We start from the raw sequence: 15738 nt of genomic DNA on the forward strand, positions 1-15738 counted from the left end.
GATATTATACATGTTTTAATACCATTCTCCCAAATCATCTCCCCCCCGACCCCACAGAGTCCTAAAGACTGTTCTATACATCTGTGTCTCTTTTGCTGTCTCGCATAACGACAACCCTGTATGCGAGACAGCAAAAGAGACACAGATATATAGAACAGTCTTATTATTATTTTTTAAATGGAAGAAACCAAGTTGTTTGTCCTGGAGAGATTTACACAGTCTGGATTTGGCTGATTGCTTCTCTCTCTGTGTCATTTAACATGTTCCTCTAACAGCCTACAGTTCATGGGGTCACAGAGTTGAACACAATTGAACGACTAACACTTTCACTTTCTGGCACCTTAAGTTAGTGGTTAGAAGCTGATCTGACTCATTCAGGATTTCCTTGCCCCTCCTTTATATAGGAGATAGGCTTGTAGGGTTGTGCACCTCCCTTATAAAGTAGATAAAGTCTTCTCTTTTTGTGTGTGTGAGATGTTAGGAACTATTCATGATCATTACTCAAGTTTCATTAACTCATTAGGAATTACAAAATGTTGATGTTCTAATTCTCAATTTTACCTTTTTCATTTATTAGCTAAAATAAAGAGCCACTTTGTCATTGTTAACTCTTTGGTTACCCCGAGCTATAGTATGTATAGGAATGTCAGGGAAAATTCTTATTTTTTTAACTTAAAACTTTTTTTTCCCTTCTTTATTATTTTTGCCAAGCCAAGTGACATGTGGAATCTTTGTTCCCTGACCAGGGATCAGACCCATATTCCCTGCATTGAAAGTGTGGAGTCTTAACCACTGGACCACCAGTGAAGTCTCTTTTTTACTTTTTTTTTCTTAATATATGTGCTTTGTTGTAGTGTAGTTGACTTACAATGTTTCAGATGTACAGTAAGGTGATTCAATTATATATAGTAGTATTAGTCACTCAGTCCTGTCCAACTCATTGTGACCCCATGGACTGTAACTTGCCGGGCTCCTCTGTCCATGGAATTCTCTAGGCAAGAATACTGGAGTGGTTTACCATTCCCTTCTCCAGAGGATCTTCCCAATGCGGGGATCGAACCCAGGTCTCCCACATTTTTAGGCAGATTCTGGGCCACAAGGGAAGACTCCAATTATACATATATTCATATATTATTTTTGAAATTATTTTTTATTATAGGTTATTATAAGATATTGATTATAGCTCCCTATGCTATACAGTAAACCTTTGTTGCTTTTCAGGTATTTATGTTTTTTAAATTAGGAATCTAGCATTCTATCCATACTAAGTCAAACAAGTAGAATCAAAATGTCATAAAATTTTTATCTAGGCAAAAGTTCATGTTTTCTAAAATATATATATTATTTATTTATATAAAAGCTTTCCTACTGCACTTGATAAAGGCTTGAGGAAGAACATCAAAAACAAAAGAAGAGATGGAGAAATTGGAAAATACAAACTAAATAAAATTGGAGCACTGAATATGAAATAGAAAAGTAAAACAAGTTAGATAAAAGTAAAAGATCATCATATAGTCCAGTTATTTTTAAACATGGCTGCTCATTAGAGATATATCTAAAGCTCTGGAGAAAAAAAAGCAATACCTATACATTTGTATTTTTTGAAAAATTCCAAGATAATTCTGATATGCATCTGGACTTTAAAAAAGGATACAGGAAGCTTGGGGCTGATGCACTGGGATGACCCAGAGGGATGGTATGGGGAGGGAGGTGGGAGGGGGGGTTCAGGGTGGGGAACACGTGTACACCCGTGGTGGATGCATGTTGATGTATGGCAAAACCAATATAATATTGTAAAGTAAATAATAATAATCATAATAAAATTAAAAACAAAACAAAACAAAAGTGGTAACAAGTTTTTTCTATTAAATTGCAGTTTTCATGATATAGAGTATTATTTTTCTGTTGACCAATCATGACAAAATGGTATTAAGTGAGTGAAGTGAAGTGAAGTGAAGTCGCTCAATCGTGTCCGACTTTTTGTGACCCCATGGACTGTAGTCTACCAGGCTCCTCTGTCCATGGGATTTTCCAGGCAATAGTCCTGCCAACCCAGGGCTCGAACCCGGGTCTTGCTTTGTCTTTGGATGTGGGGTATCCTTTTTTTTTTTTTTTTTTTTGGTATGTTCCAGCATCCTCCTGTCAATAGTTGTTCAGCAGTGAGTTGCAATTTTGGTGTTCTTGCAGGGGGAGATGAGTGCATGTCCTTCTACTCTGCCATCTTGAACTGCCTGTTTTTACATTTTTAAAAACTAGTTTTCAAAATAGTGAGTTGCTTCTCCTCTGGAGCTAATGAATTTTGTGCTGTTGTTATTTATTTTGTTTGTTTTGTCAAGCCCCAGAGTATTTAAGCATTTCTGATGTGCTTCAGTTGTTATGATGATTACAGTTGTTATGCTTAAGCCAAACTTTGGCCATCTTTGGCCAGTGGGAGTCTATCCAGGTTGGGTCCTAAGTCTTTTGTACATATTCTAGTAGGCTTAGCTAGCCTTTTCTGCTTTCTGGTGACAAGATATTTCTAGTTCATCTTGTACAGCTTTTCCCCCAGCCCTGGTATCAACATTTCTTCAAGCAACTCTGGCTCCTTTTGGTGGGAAATGGTATCTAAAGTTTACAGTCTGAGCACTAGAGTTACTCCTTGCTGCTTAGTTGGTTATTGCTTCTCAGCTTTTTGACTGGACAGAGAGAATACATTTAACAGTTTTTTTATTTGGTTTATTTTTATTTTTGGTTGTGCTGGGTCTTTGCTGCTGTGTGGGCTTTTCTCTGGTTGCTGCGAATGGGGGCTACTCTCTAGTTATGGTGTGTGGGCTTCTCATTGTGGTGACTTCTCTTGTTGCAGAGTACAGGCTCTAGGGCAGTTGGGCTTCAGTAGTTGTGGCACATGGGCTTAGTTACACTCTGGCATGTGGAATCTTCCTGGGTCAGAAATAGAACCAGAGTCCCCTATATTTGGCAGGTGAATTCCTAACCAGTAGACCACCAGGGAAGCTGTAGAATACTTTTTTTTTTAAAGGTAAACATATCATGAGTCTACATGAGCATTTCCAATTCAAATCAGATTCAGGACATTAGTGTTTTTTCTTCATCTCATTTTTCTTAAATCTATAATATATCTCTTTTTTCCTGTCATCTATTCTCTGTTGTCCCATATCTAATCCCAGTTTTCAATGATAGCAATATAATTATATTCAAGTGTTTTACCTTATGATATGAACACTATCACCCATAATGTGACTTCTCAAAACAGTTTTAGAATTTTTTGCAGTTCATATTCTCTTTAAGTAGATATCTCACACAGAGGGTACATTTTCAAATTATTTTGTTTTAAAATCATATAAAAATAGTTCTTTTTAATATGGCTCTGCCAGCCAATTGGATGAGTATATATTTAGTTACTTTTGTTTCATTTTACTCTGAGATTTTAGGAGTTGCTTTTTAAAAAATTAGTTGTTTTGTAATTATAATTCTGTATAATGGTTTCATGCTTCCAAAGTTAAATCAGCAGAAGAGCTACTTTTTAAAAAAAAAAAGGTGATATCCTTGTTCCATTCTAGTTCCTTCTCCTTTTAGAGGCAACTTAACAAACCCATTTGGATTCATCTTTTCATTTTGTGAATGTAGTGTTTTCTGAGCACTCAATTTTTCCTACTGTGCAGAAAGGTCTTAATTTCATCATTGGAACCTCAGGACTTGGGGTCATAAGGATTTTTCTGGAAGTATGATATGTCATATTGAATTCTGATTAAAACCCTTTGTGGTAGACATCCCTGGCGCTCCAGTGATTAGGAATCCGCCTGCCAATGCAGGGGACACTGGTTCTATCCCTGGTCTGGAAAGATTCCACATGCTACAAGGTAATTAAGCCCCACTGCACCACAACTACTGAGCCTGTGCTCTAGAGGTTGGGATCCACAACTAAGGAAACCCACGTGCATAGAGCCCATGCTAGGCAACACGAGAAGCCACCACAATGAGAAGCCTGGGCACTATAACTACAGACTAGCCCCTGATTGCTGCAACTAGAGAAAGCTTATTTTCAGTAACGAAGACCACGCACAGCCAATCAATCAACCAACCAATCAACCCACCTACCAATTCAGTCAGCCTTTGTGGTACTTGTAAATAGGTCTGTAGCTTTTCCAGGCTCAAATGCCATGACATTGTGGGAGAGGAGGATAGCAGATACTTACATGGGATTAGTTCCTGTATCCAGAATTGTCCATGGAGAGGGAACTTCAGGGTCCATCCTTAACCAGTTGAACCTAAAGCAGATTCTGGAGGCGGGCCTCGGTCCTTTGAGTGCTCTTAACTGCATTGCTCCCCTAGGTGATGCTAAGTGCAGTCAGGATGAAGACCACTGTGTAAAAGAGGAGTGAAAGTATATCTAGGGTCCTGATGGTTATGATTTCCCCAGATTCACTGCTTTTCCTCCTTAGTTCTGGATCTTTCTAAACTCTACTCTTGTCACATTTTTCCCATTTCTAAAGATTAACTGCCTATTCATTTTCCCACAAACTCACTCTTTTCTGGCTATGTTTGACTCAAGCAGTCTTTCTTTGCCTGATTTCTTATTTCTATATCCTGTGTTTTCTTTCTTTCTTTTTTTTTTTTTTATCATGGAATTAGGCAAGAAATGTTTCATGGGGAAACATGGAGGAGGCATTGTACCCTCTGAGGAAGTTCTAGCATCAAACGTGTAAGAAGTTCCCCTGAACCAAGACATGGGGTCAAACAGATGATGCTTTTAGGAGGCTGAATATGAAGGACTCCATCAAGAAATGTCTGCCTCAGAGACTCTCAGAGAACTTTGAATGATGAGCATTGTGGAATTAAGTTGGGCTCTTTAAAAAAATCTTGTATGGTTTTACAATTGTGAAGAATACTTGTGGAGGAATAAAACTATTTTTAGTTGGTTTGTGGAAAGAATTTTCATTGGGTCATAGATTCGTGTCAAAAGTGAAGGATTTATGAGGGTGATTTTTGTCCTTGTTCCTACTTATCTGTTTAGTTTCAGGTTTGATAGTGACTATTTTCTCAGCTGTTGTATTTCTTACTAGTTGAGGTTCAGGATCAAGAATAGACAGAGGAGTTCAAGCTATGGGACATGAACTAGCATTACTCCTTAATGAGACTGTTTTTTCAACTGGGTTATTAAATGATACCTTTTAGTATAAAAATCCTGACACTTAAGCAGTAATGACGTACCTTTATTTGCACTCCCCCCCCCCCCGAATTTGTTGCATCTGTTGGTATGCTCTTTGGTGGGTGATATTGCTCTTACTTTCTTTTATAATTACACCAATGTTAGGCTAAATCGAAGAGCTGAGTAACAGGCAACAGTGACTCCCAGAGACAATCATAAGTTTCAGAACAGTTTGGGAAGGCAGGTGTTAAGTGCTGGGCTTCTGGTGGAGAGCCCCAGGTTTGCAGGCTGCAGCACTGGGCTGTCCTTGGCCATACCTGGGCTGGAACTGTGCATGTGTCCAGTTTGACATTCTTGCTTCTCTGTGCAAGCCTCCCATTCCACCTCAGTAAACTCTATAAAAAGTGTGTTTTATCATCTATCGTATGAGGGGCTCTTTTAAGCTGTTCATGCCCCTTGGAATGAATGATGAAGCATGCTGGAAAAGTAATAGTGAGCCTTTGTGCTTTTGAGAACTGAGCATCTTGCTCTGATTTGATCATCTTACTCATAATTAACTAACATTATTTGCTTACTTCTCTATTGTTGCTGTTTAGTTGCTAAGTCGTGCCTGACTCTTGCAACCCCATGGATGATAGCCTGCCAGGCTTCACTGTCCATGGGATTCTCTAGGCAAGACTACTGGAGTGGGTTGCCATTTCCTTCTCTAGGGGATCTTCCTGACCCAGGGATCAAACCTGCAGCTTCTGCTGCATCTCCTGCATTACGGGCAGATTCTTTAACGCTGAGCCTTTGGGGAAGCCCTACTTCTCTATAGTAGATGAAAACTTCTGTGACCTCTTGGAAAACAAAGCAGTTGATGCAGGGTGTGAACATGTGTGTGCAACAAAACAGGAGTGTTGGGGTTCAGGTCACACCCATCTGAGGGATGAGGATAGCTTTCTGTACATATCCTGATTGGGTACTAGTTGGCTGAGCAGAAAATGCTTGTTAGTTTTGTCTTATGTTTGGTGTTTTGGATTCTACTTTCCCTTCCTTTTGTGCATGGGTTCCTCAACTTCAGATAGACAGAAGAGAACTATCAAAGCAGACCTGTCAGTTGTTTACCTTGTCTGTGTTAGTAAGGAGATTGCTTAAAAGGAAAATTTTATCTCAAAATGGAGTTCCAGAAAGATTTCCAAGCTTTTGGCATTTTGTCTTTTGACAGGTCTGTGGAGGAAATGATGTTGAGGGCCTAAGTGTTTACTTTTTGTGACTTGAATTCGTGTGGAGAGTTTGATTTTCCTTGCTGGGGAAAAAGGGTACTTTTTCAAGGGGCGACTACAGGGAGGAAGTAGTAGGATGTTTGGTGGAGTGGCTATTTGGCAGGGTGGGCAAGTGTTGCTATTTATTTGGGGAAAGACAATTGTTTTCTGTAAGTCTTACTCAGGAGTTAAGCCCTAATGCCTCCCAACTGATTGGTTTAGTATTTTAAATTTTTGCTCTGGGGAAGAAATCATTTCTTCCAAACCAACACCTGCAGTGTGTGGCTGATGGAGAACCATGGATGTTTTATTTTTAGCTTGTCTTCTGCTGTGTTTAACTTTTAACTCCAAGGAACATCCCAGCTTCTAAGGTCTAGAGATATATTGATGCAGTGCCACCTGGAGCTGAGAGTCTGGGAACCTCCCAAGCCTGGTTTATTTGTGATACTCCAACAAAAGCTAGTCTGATATCTTGATCTGCTGACATGTGGAATTCTGGCTGGGAAAGATTGGATCTGTTTTTTTGCCAATGTATCAGTTCATAAAGGCTCTTAAAGCAAAAGATAATAGCAGGAGTGTGTCATGCCTACATGTGCCATCTTGACTTTCTGTCGGGCTGGGATGTTGAGACTACAGGGGACAGGGGCAGGCTACCAGCAGGGCTTGTTCATATGGAAGCAAATCTCTTATCCTTCTTCTGTCACCTTTTCCTCATTCATCTTAGGCAAAGACTCACTTGGTGTTTTACTAAATGTGTTCCAAAACACTGGATGTAATATTTATTGAGCATCCACAGTGTACCAAACACAGTGTACCAAGGATTTATTACCTTGGAAAATTTTGGCTTAAGTTTAAAGCTATTGTCTGCTTGTCTTATAGAAGAGAGTGGATCTGTATATTTTTCTTTTAGATTAGCCATGAGTGTAGCATTTTGTGAAAATGCCATTTTAATATGCTAATAATAAAGGTGAAGCTGGTTTGTGTATAGAAATGCAAGAGATTTATGGGTATTGATTTTGTTTCTTGAAAGCTTACTGAATTCATTGATGAGCTTTAGCAGTTTTCTGGTAGCAGCTTTAGCAATTTCTGTGTATAGTATCATGTCATTTGCAAACAGTGAAAATTTTACTTCTTTTCCAATTTAGATTCCTTTATTTCTTTTTCTTCTCTGATTGCTGTGGCTAGGACTTTAAAAACTATGTTGAATAAGAGTGGCAAGAATAGATATCCTTTTTTTGTTCTTGATCTTAGAGGAAATACTTTCAACTTTTCACCATTGAGTATGTTAGCTGTGGGTTTGTGGCATATGGCCTTTATTTTGTTTAGGTAAGTTCCCTCTATGCCCACTTTCTGCAGAGTTCTTACCATAAATGGGTGTTAAATTTTGTTGAAAGCTTTTTCTGCATCTATCGGGATGATCATATGGCTTTTATTCTTCAATTTATTAATATAATATATCACATTGATTGATTTGCATATACTGAAGAGTCCTTGCCTCCCTGAGATAAATCTCACTTGATCATGGTGTGTGATCTTTTTAATGTGTTGTTAGATTTGATTTGCTAGTATTTTGTTGAGGATTTTTGTTTCTATGTTCATCAGTGAGATTGGCTTGTAATTTTCTTTTTCTTTTCTTTTTTTTTTTTTTTTGTGGTATCTTTGTCTGTGAAGCCATCGGGTCCTGGACTTTTGTTTTTTGGGAGGTTTTTACTCACAGTTTCAATTTCAGTACTTATGATTAGTCTGTTCATATTTTCTATTTCTTCCTGGTTCAAACTTCAATCTTGGAAAGTTTTACTTTTCTAAACACTTGTCCATTTCTTCGAGGTTGTCCACTTTATTGGCATATATTTGCTTGTAGTTGTCTCTCATATTTCTTTGTATTTCTTTAGTGTCCATTGTGATGTCTCCTTTTTCATTTCTAACTTTGTTGATTTGAGCCCTCTTCCTTTTTTTCTTGATAAGTCTGGTTAAAGGCTTATCAATTTTGCTTATATTTTTGATGAACCAACTTTTAGTTACATTGATCTTTTCTATTATTTTCTTTATCTCTATTTAATTCATTTCTGCACTAATATTTATCATTTTTTCCCTTCTCCTAACTTTGAATTTTTTTTTTTTTTGGTACTTCTTTCTCTAGTTGCTTGAGGTGTAAGGTTAGGTTGTTTATTTGAGATTTTTCTTGTTTCCTGAGATAAAATTGTATTAGTATAAACTTCCCTCTTAGAACTGCTTTTGCTGTATTCCATAGGTTTAGGATCATTTTGTTTTCATTTGTCTCTAGGTATTTCTTTGGTTTCCTTTTTGATTTCTTCAGTGATGCATTGGTTGCTTAGTAAGATATTATTTAGCTTTCATATCTTTTTTTTTTTTTTAACAGTTTTTCCCTTGTAGTTGATTTGTAATCCATAATGTTGTGGTTGGATAAGATGCTTGATATGATTTCAGTGTTCTCAAATTTACTGAGGGTTGCTTTGTGGCCCAGAATGTTAGCTATCCTGGAGAATGCTCCATGTACACTTGAAGAGAATGTGTATTCTGCTGCATTCATATAGGATGCCATATAAATATCAATTATGTCCATATGGTCTAATATGTCATTTAAAGCCTCTGTTTCCTTATTGATTGTTCTGTCTGTATGGTTTGTCAATTGATGTAAATGGAGTGCTAAAGTCCCCCACTATTCTTGTGCCAATGTTGATTTCTCCTTTTATGAAAAGACAACCCACAGAATGGAAGAAAATATTTGCAAATGAAGTGATTGACAAGGGATTGATCTCCAAAATATATAACAGCTCATGCAGCTCAAAATATATATATATATATTTTTTTTTTGATTGGGTATATATATATATATATATATATATATATATATATATATATACACACACCCAATCAAAAAAATTGGCAGAAGGTCTAAATAGACATTTCTCAAAAGAAAACATACAGGTGGCCAAAAAGCCCATGAAAAGATGCTTAACATTATTAATTATTAGAGAAATGCAAATCAAACTATGAGTTGTCACCTGACACCAGTCAGAATAACCATCATCAAAAAGTCTGCAAATAATAAATGCTGGAGAAGATGTGGAGAGAAAGGAAACCTCCTACACTGTTGGTGAGAATGGAGGTTCCTCAAAAAAACTAAAAAATAGAACTACCACATGATCCAGCAATCCCTCTACTGGGCATGTATCTGGAGGAAACCTTAATTTGAAAAGAGACATGCACCTCAGTGTTCATTGCTTCACTATTTACAATAGTCTGGAAGCAATATAAAAGTCTATTGACAGAGAAATGGATAAAGAAGATGTGGTATGTATATAAAATGAAATATTACTCAGTCACCAAAAAGAATGAAATAATACCATTTGCAACCACACGGATGGCTTAGAGATTATAACACTGAGTGAAGTAAGTCAGATAGAGAAGGACAAATATCATATGGTATCAGTTATACGTGGAATCTAAAAAAATGATGCAAATGAACGTTGTTCCAAACAGACTTCAAACACGGTTTTCAAAGGGGAAAGGCAGGGGGAAGAATAAATTAGGACTTTGAGGTGAATATATACACACTACTATATATGAAATTGATACTAATAATTAACAAGGACCTACTGTGTAGCATGGGGCTTCCCTCGTGGTTTAGTAGTGAAGTATCCACCTGCTAATGCAGGAGATGCAGGAGATGTGGTTTTGATTCCTGGGTCAGGAAGATCCCCTAGAGGGGGAAGTGGCAACCCATTCTAGTATTCTTGCCTGGAGAATCCCATGGACAGAGGAGCCTGGCAGGCTACAGTCCATAAGGTTGCAAAGCATCACACAGTGAGCAGACAGCACTGTGTAGCACAGGGACCTCTACTCAATAATCTGTGATAGCCTATATGGGAAAAGAATCTGAAAAAGAATAGATATATGTATATGTATAACTGAATCACTTTGCTGTACACCTGAAACTAACATAGCATTGGAAATCAACTATACTTTACTGTGCCAGTAAAGGTCCACATAGTCAAAGCTTTGGTTTTTCCAGTAGTCATGTATAGATGTGAGAGTTGGACCATAAAGAAGGTTGAGCACTGAAGAATTAATGATTTCAAACTGTGGTGCTGGAGAAGACTCTAAAGAGTCCCTTTGACTTCAAGGAGATCAAAGCAGTCAATCCTAAAGGAAATCAATCCTGAATATTTATTGGAAGGACTGATGCTGAAGCTGAAGCTCCAATCCTTTGGCCACCTGATGCAAAGAGTCAACTCACTGGGAAAGACCTTGGTGCTAGGAAAGATTGAGGGCACAAGGAGAAGGGGGCGACAGAGGATGAGATAGTTAAATGGCATCACTGACTCAATGGACATGAGTTTGAGGAAACTCCGAGAGATAGTGAAAGGCAGGGAAGCCTGGCATGCTGCAGTCCATGGGGGTCACAAAGAAATGGACATGACTTAGCAACTGAACCACAGCAAAAATTAAATAAAAAAAAGTGATAAGAAAAACTTGTATGGCTTGTATTTCTAATTAAGATTTCTTTTCCTTCCCTTTTAGGAAACCTTCAGAGTACTATTACCGAGATATTTTGAGGATTTACTTACTCACTTTCAAAAGTTTGATCCCTCTGATTCTGGGGTTTTGCTCAAAACCTATGGCTACACTGCTGTACTGAATGTCTGCCTTTTCATTTGGTCAATTCTGGTGCACTTTTCCTTCTATTACGTTCAGCGTATAGGAATGAGATTAAGAGTAGCCATGTGCCATATGATTTACTGCAAGGTAAGTGTCATTTGGTACAAAAGTTTGTACCTCCTCTGGAGAATCAGAAATATTTTGGGAAAGTTCTCTGTAGATTAAAAATTTTGTAACTGGTGTCATTTACTCCTTGCCAGAGATACTCGATATTTGTTTCAAGCCAATTTGTTGTTGTTTGAGCAAACTTTACCAATATATAATGAAAAGTTTTGTTTGGAGATCAGACCAGGGCTGCCTTTGATAACTTTATGCATAGGCTGGTGCATAATACCCATTAAACTTATATTGAAAGCTAATTAAAAAATAGGTATCAAAATTATCAAACTGATTTTCAATGTTTTCTTGCCTAAATCTTATTGTGGTATTCATGGAGATTTTGTTGTTTTTCATTTAAACCTTCATTTACATCAAAGTTGTGTTTAAAAGTGACTTCAGTGATTGTATCTATAACATTAAATTTAGGAGAAAAATATGTTTTTAATAAAATAAGTTATTATATTTTACATGATGCATCTAGTCATGTTTAATATAATTGTGCTTACTAAATAAAAATATAAGTGAAATCTGTGCCAAATTAGACTCACTCATGATCTTCTGCAGTTCTGATTGTTTTTGATAATATTAAAAAAAATGGTTGAGTGTTTGGGAGAAAACTTGAAATTTTAATTTGTTTTAAGCAATTTTAGAGGGTATTTATGTTGCTATTCATTTAAGTTATTTTCTTAATACAATATTTGCTTTTTTTTTAGTATGCATTATAGCAGCTTTAATAAAATCTGGTTTGATGTTTCTAGTGTTTTTGTATTGAGAAATGCTGTAAAATTATTCTATATTTTACTCTAGTCTTATCTAGTATAAAAGGAGTTAAGTATTTCAACGTCTTTACAAATGAACTGCCACAGATACACCAGTGTCATGTGCTGGAAAGCTCTTGATAAATGAGATCTTAGATATCTCTTTGTCCTGGGCTGTTTCATTAAAAAAAAAAAATCCTTATTTAACCATGTTGTATATTTGAAATATTCTGAGAGATAGATTATAAGTGTTTTCACTGCACACACAAAAAGATAAGTACATGAGGCAATGGATATGTTAACTGTTTTAACTATAGCAATCATTTCCCAGTGTATATTTATGTCAAACATCTTGTTGTGCACATATATATATATATATATATATATATCATTAAAAATAAACAAAATCCTCATTGAAAGATAAAACCAAGCAATTTAAATGAAAACAAGCACTTCTTTTACTTGGTTGCTACTTATCTGAAACTTCTATTTTTTAGGAATACTTTTCTTAGCAAATTAAAGATATCTTTCCTCAGCCTTTTTTGAGCAGAGTCTTGTTAATCTTTGGGCTATGTGAACCCGATTCATGGACCTAACATTCTAGGTTCTTATGCAATATTGCTTTTCACAGCACTGGACTTTCCTTTCACCACCAGACACATCCACAATGGGGCGTTGTTTTCACTTTGGCTCAGCCTCTTCATTCCTTCTGGAGCTATTTCTTTGCTCTTCTCCAGTAGCATGTTGGGCATCTACTGACCTGGGAAGTTCATTTTTTAATGTCAAATCGTTTTGCCTTTTCATACTTTCATGGGATTCTCAAGGCAAGAATGCTGAAATGGTTTGAATTTCCTTCTCCGGTGGACCACTTTTTTCCAGCTGAGCTGTTTCAAATCCTAAAAGATGCTGCTGCTAAAATGCTGCACTCTGTATGCCAGCAAATTTGGAAAACTCAGCTGTGGCCATAGCACTGGAAAAGATCAGTTTTCATACCAATCCCAAAGAAGGCAACGCCAAATAATGTTCAAACTATTGCACAATTGCACTCATTTCACATGCTAGCAAAGTAATGTGCATAACTCTCCAACCTAGGTTTCAACAGTACATGAACCAAAAACTTCCAGATTTTCAAGCTAGAGTTAGAAAAGGCAGAGCAACCAGAGATCAAATTGCCAACATACGTTGAATCATAGAAAATGCAAGAGAATTCCAGAAAACATCTACTTCTGCTTCATTGACTACACTAAAGCCGTTTACTTTGTGGATCACAACAAACTCTGGAAAATGCTTAAAGTGATGGGAATACCAGAACACCATACCTGCCTCCTGAGAAACCTGTATGCAGGTCAAGAAGCCACAGTTAGAACTGGACACGGAACAATGGGCTGATTCCAAATTGGTAAAGGAGTACGTCAAGGCTGTATATTGTCACCCTTGTTATTTAACTTCTATTTAGAATACATCCGGAGAAGGCAATGGCACCCCACTCCAGTACTCTTGCCTGGAAAATCCCATGGACGGAGCAGCCTGGTAGGCTGCTGCCTATGGGGTCGCTAAGAGTCAGACACGACTGAGCGACTTCACTTTCACTTTTCACTTTCATGCATTGGAGAAGGAAATGGCAAACCACTCCAGTATTCTTGCCTGGAGAATCCCAGGGACGGGGGAGGCTGGTGGTCTGTCGTCTATGGGGTCGCACAGAGTCGGACATGACTGAAGCGACTTAGTAGTAGCAGCAGCAGCAACAGCAGCAGCAGAGCACATCATGGAAAATGCCATGCTGAATGAAGCACAAGCTGAAATCAAGACTTCTGGGAGAAATATCAATAACCTCAAATATGTAGATGACACCACCCTTATGGAAGAAAGCAAAGAGAAACTAAAGAGCCTCTTGATGAAAGTGAAAGAGGAGAGTTCAAAAGCTGGGTAAACCTATTATACAGAGTGAAGTAAGCCAGAAAGAAAAACACCAATACAGTATACTAATGCATATATATGGAATAGAAGATGGTAACAATAACCCTGTATACGAGACAGCAAAAGAGACACTGATGTATAGAACAATCTTTTGGACTCTGTAGGAGAGGGAGAGGGAGAGGGTGGGATGATTTAGGAGAATGGCATTGAAACATGTATAATGTCATATATGAAACGAGTCGCCAGTCCAGGTTCTATGCACGATACTGGATGCTTGGGGCTGGTGCACTGGGACAACCCAGAGTGATGGTACGTGGAGGGAGGAGGGAGGAGGGTTCAGGATGGGGAACACGCGTATACCTGTGGTGGATTCATGTTGATGTATGGCAAAACCAATACAATATTGTAAAGTTAAAAAAAAAAAAGCTGGCTAAAACTCAGCATTCAAAAAACAAAGATCATGGCATCCAGTCCCATCGCTTCATGGCAGATTGATGGGGAAACAATGGAAACAGTTTCAGACTTTATTTTTTTTTGGGGGGGGGGTCTCCAAAATCACCACAGATGATTACAACCTTGAAATTAAAAGGCATTTGCTCCTTGGAAGAAAAGCTATGACCAACCTAGACAGCATATTGAAAAGCAAAGACATTACTTTACCAACAAAGGTCTAGTCAAAGCTATGTTTTTTTTTTCCAGTAGTCATGTAGGCATATGAGAGTTGGACCATAAAGAAAGCTGAGTGCCAAAGAATTGATGCTTTTGAACTGTGGTGTTGGAGAAGACTCTTGAGAGTCCCTTGGAGTGCAAGGAGATCAAACCAGTAAATCCTAAAGGAAATCAATCCTGAATGTTCATTGGAAGGACTGATGCTAAAGCTGAAACTCCAACACTTTGGCTACCTGATGCGAAGAGCTGACTTGTTGGAAAAGACCCTGTTCTTGGCAAAGATGGAGGGCAGGAGGAGAAGGGGGTGACAGAAGATGAGATAGTTAAATGGCATCACCAACTCCATGGACATGAGGATGAACAAGCTCCGGGAATTGTTGATGGACAGTACAGCCTGATGTGCTGCAGTCCATGGGGTTGCAAAGAGTCTGACATGACTGAGCAATTGAAGAACAACAACAAGTGTGAAACTGGGGGCCTGGCATGTCACTGTCAGTCATAGATTGTAGAACATAAGCTAATTTGTTCCTAGTTGATGTGGAAATGCCACGATGCCCATACACTCCAGTCAAGCATCTTCCTTGTCCTCAATCATCATGTTTGTTATTCTGTTGCACCTCCTTCTATTTAGAAGATGAATACTCAGGTTTCCCTACAAATTGTCTAGAAGTTTGTCTTTGCAGATCATGTTTAACTCCTATAAATAAATAAATAAATAGGAAATTTCACCAGAAGTACACTATGAAACTCTTATATTAGTTGTGAGGTGATGTTTCACTCAAAGTTTACTCTTTGTTCCACATGTAAGCCATTGTCCAACTGGTTTTCTTTCTCTACCCGCTAGTTCTTTGGAATGTTGCCTTTGAGAAATTGGACCCTTCCTGGCATGCTGCTTGAAAGTGAAAGTGACAGTCTTAGTTGCTCAGCCATGTCCAACTCTTTGCGACTCCATGGACTGTAACCTGCCAGGCTCCTCTGTCTATGGAATTCTCCAGGCAAGAATACTGGAGTGGGTTGCCATGTCCTTCTCCAGGAGGGCATGTTGCTTACATGAAAGTAAACATTTTCCAAAGGCATTAATTTGCCTACTTGATTAGCCTTAAGGGATTGTTTCTTTTTCCATTTTTAAGAAAATTTTATATGATATTTAAAGATTACACTCCATTTACAGTTATTATAAAATATTGGCTGTATTCCCTGTGTTGTACTATATATCATTGTA

The 15738-nt window shown here is 37.8% G+C and overlaps 1 protein-coding gene across 1 annotated transcript in view; it reads left to right on the forward strand.

Moving 5' to 3' along the window:
* Positions 1–15738, forward strand: part of LOC129624634 (ATP-binding cassette sub-family C member 4-like) — a 369352-nt gene that overhangs the window by 93663 nt on the left and 259951 nt on the right. Inside the window, exon 4 of the mRNA XM_055542789.1 lies at positions 10936–11160. Coding sequence (XP_055398764.1) covers positions 10936–11160 — 225 coding nt within the window. The remainder of the gene's footprint in view (positions 1–10935; positions 11161–15738) is intronic.

This window comes from Bubalus kerabau, chromosome 12, assembly GCF_029407905.1.
Source record: "Bubalus kerabau isolate K-KA32 ecotype Philippines breed swamp buffalo chromosome 12, PCC_UOA_SB_1v2, whole genome shotgun sequence".
NCBI classification, from domain to species: domain Eukaryota; kingdom Metazoa; phylum Chordata; class Mammalia; order Artiodactyla; family Bovidae; genus Bubalus; species Bubalus kerabau.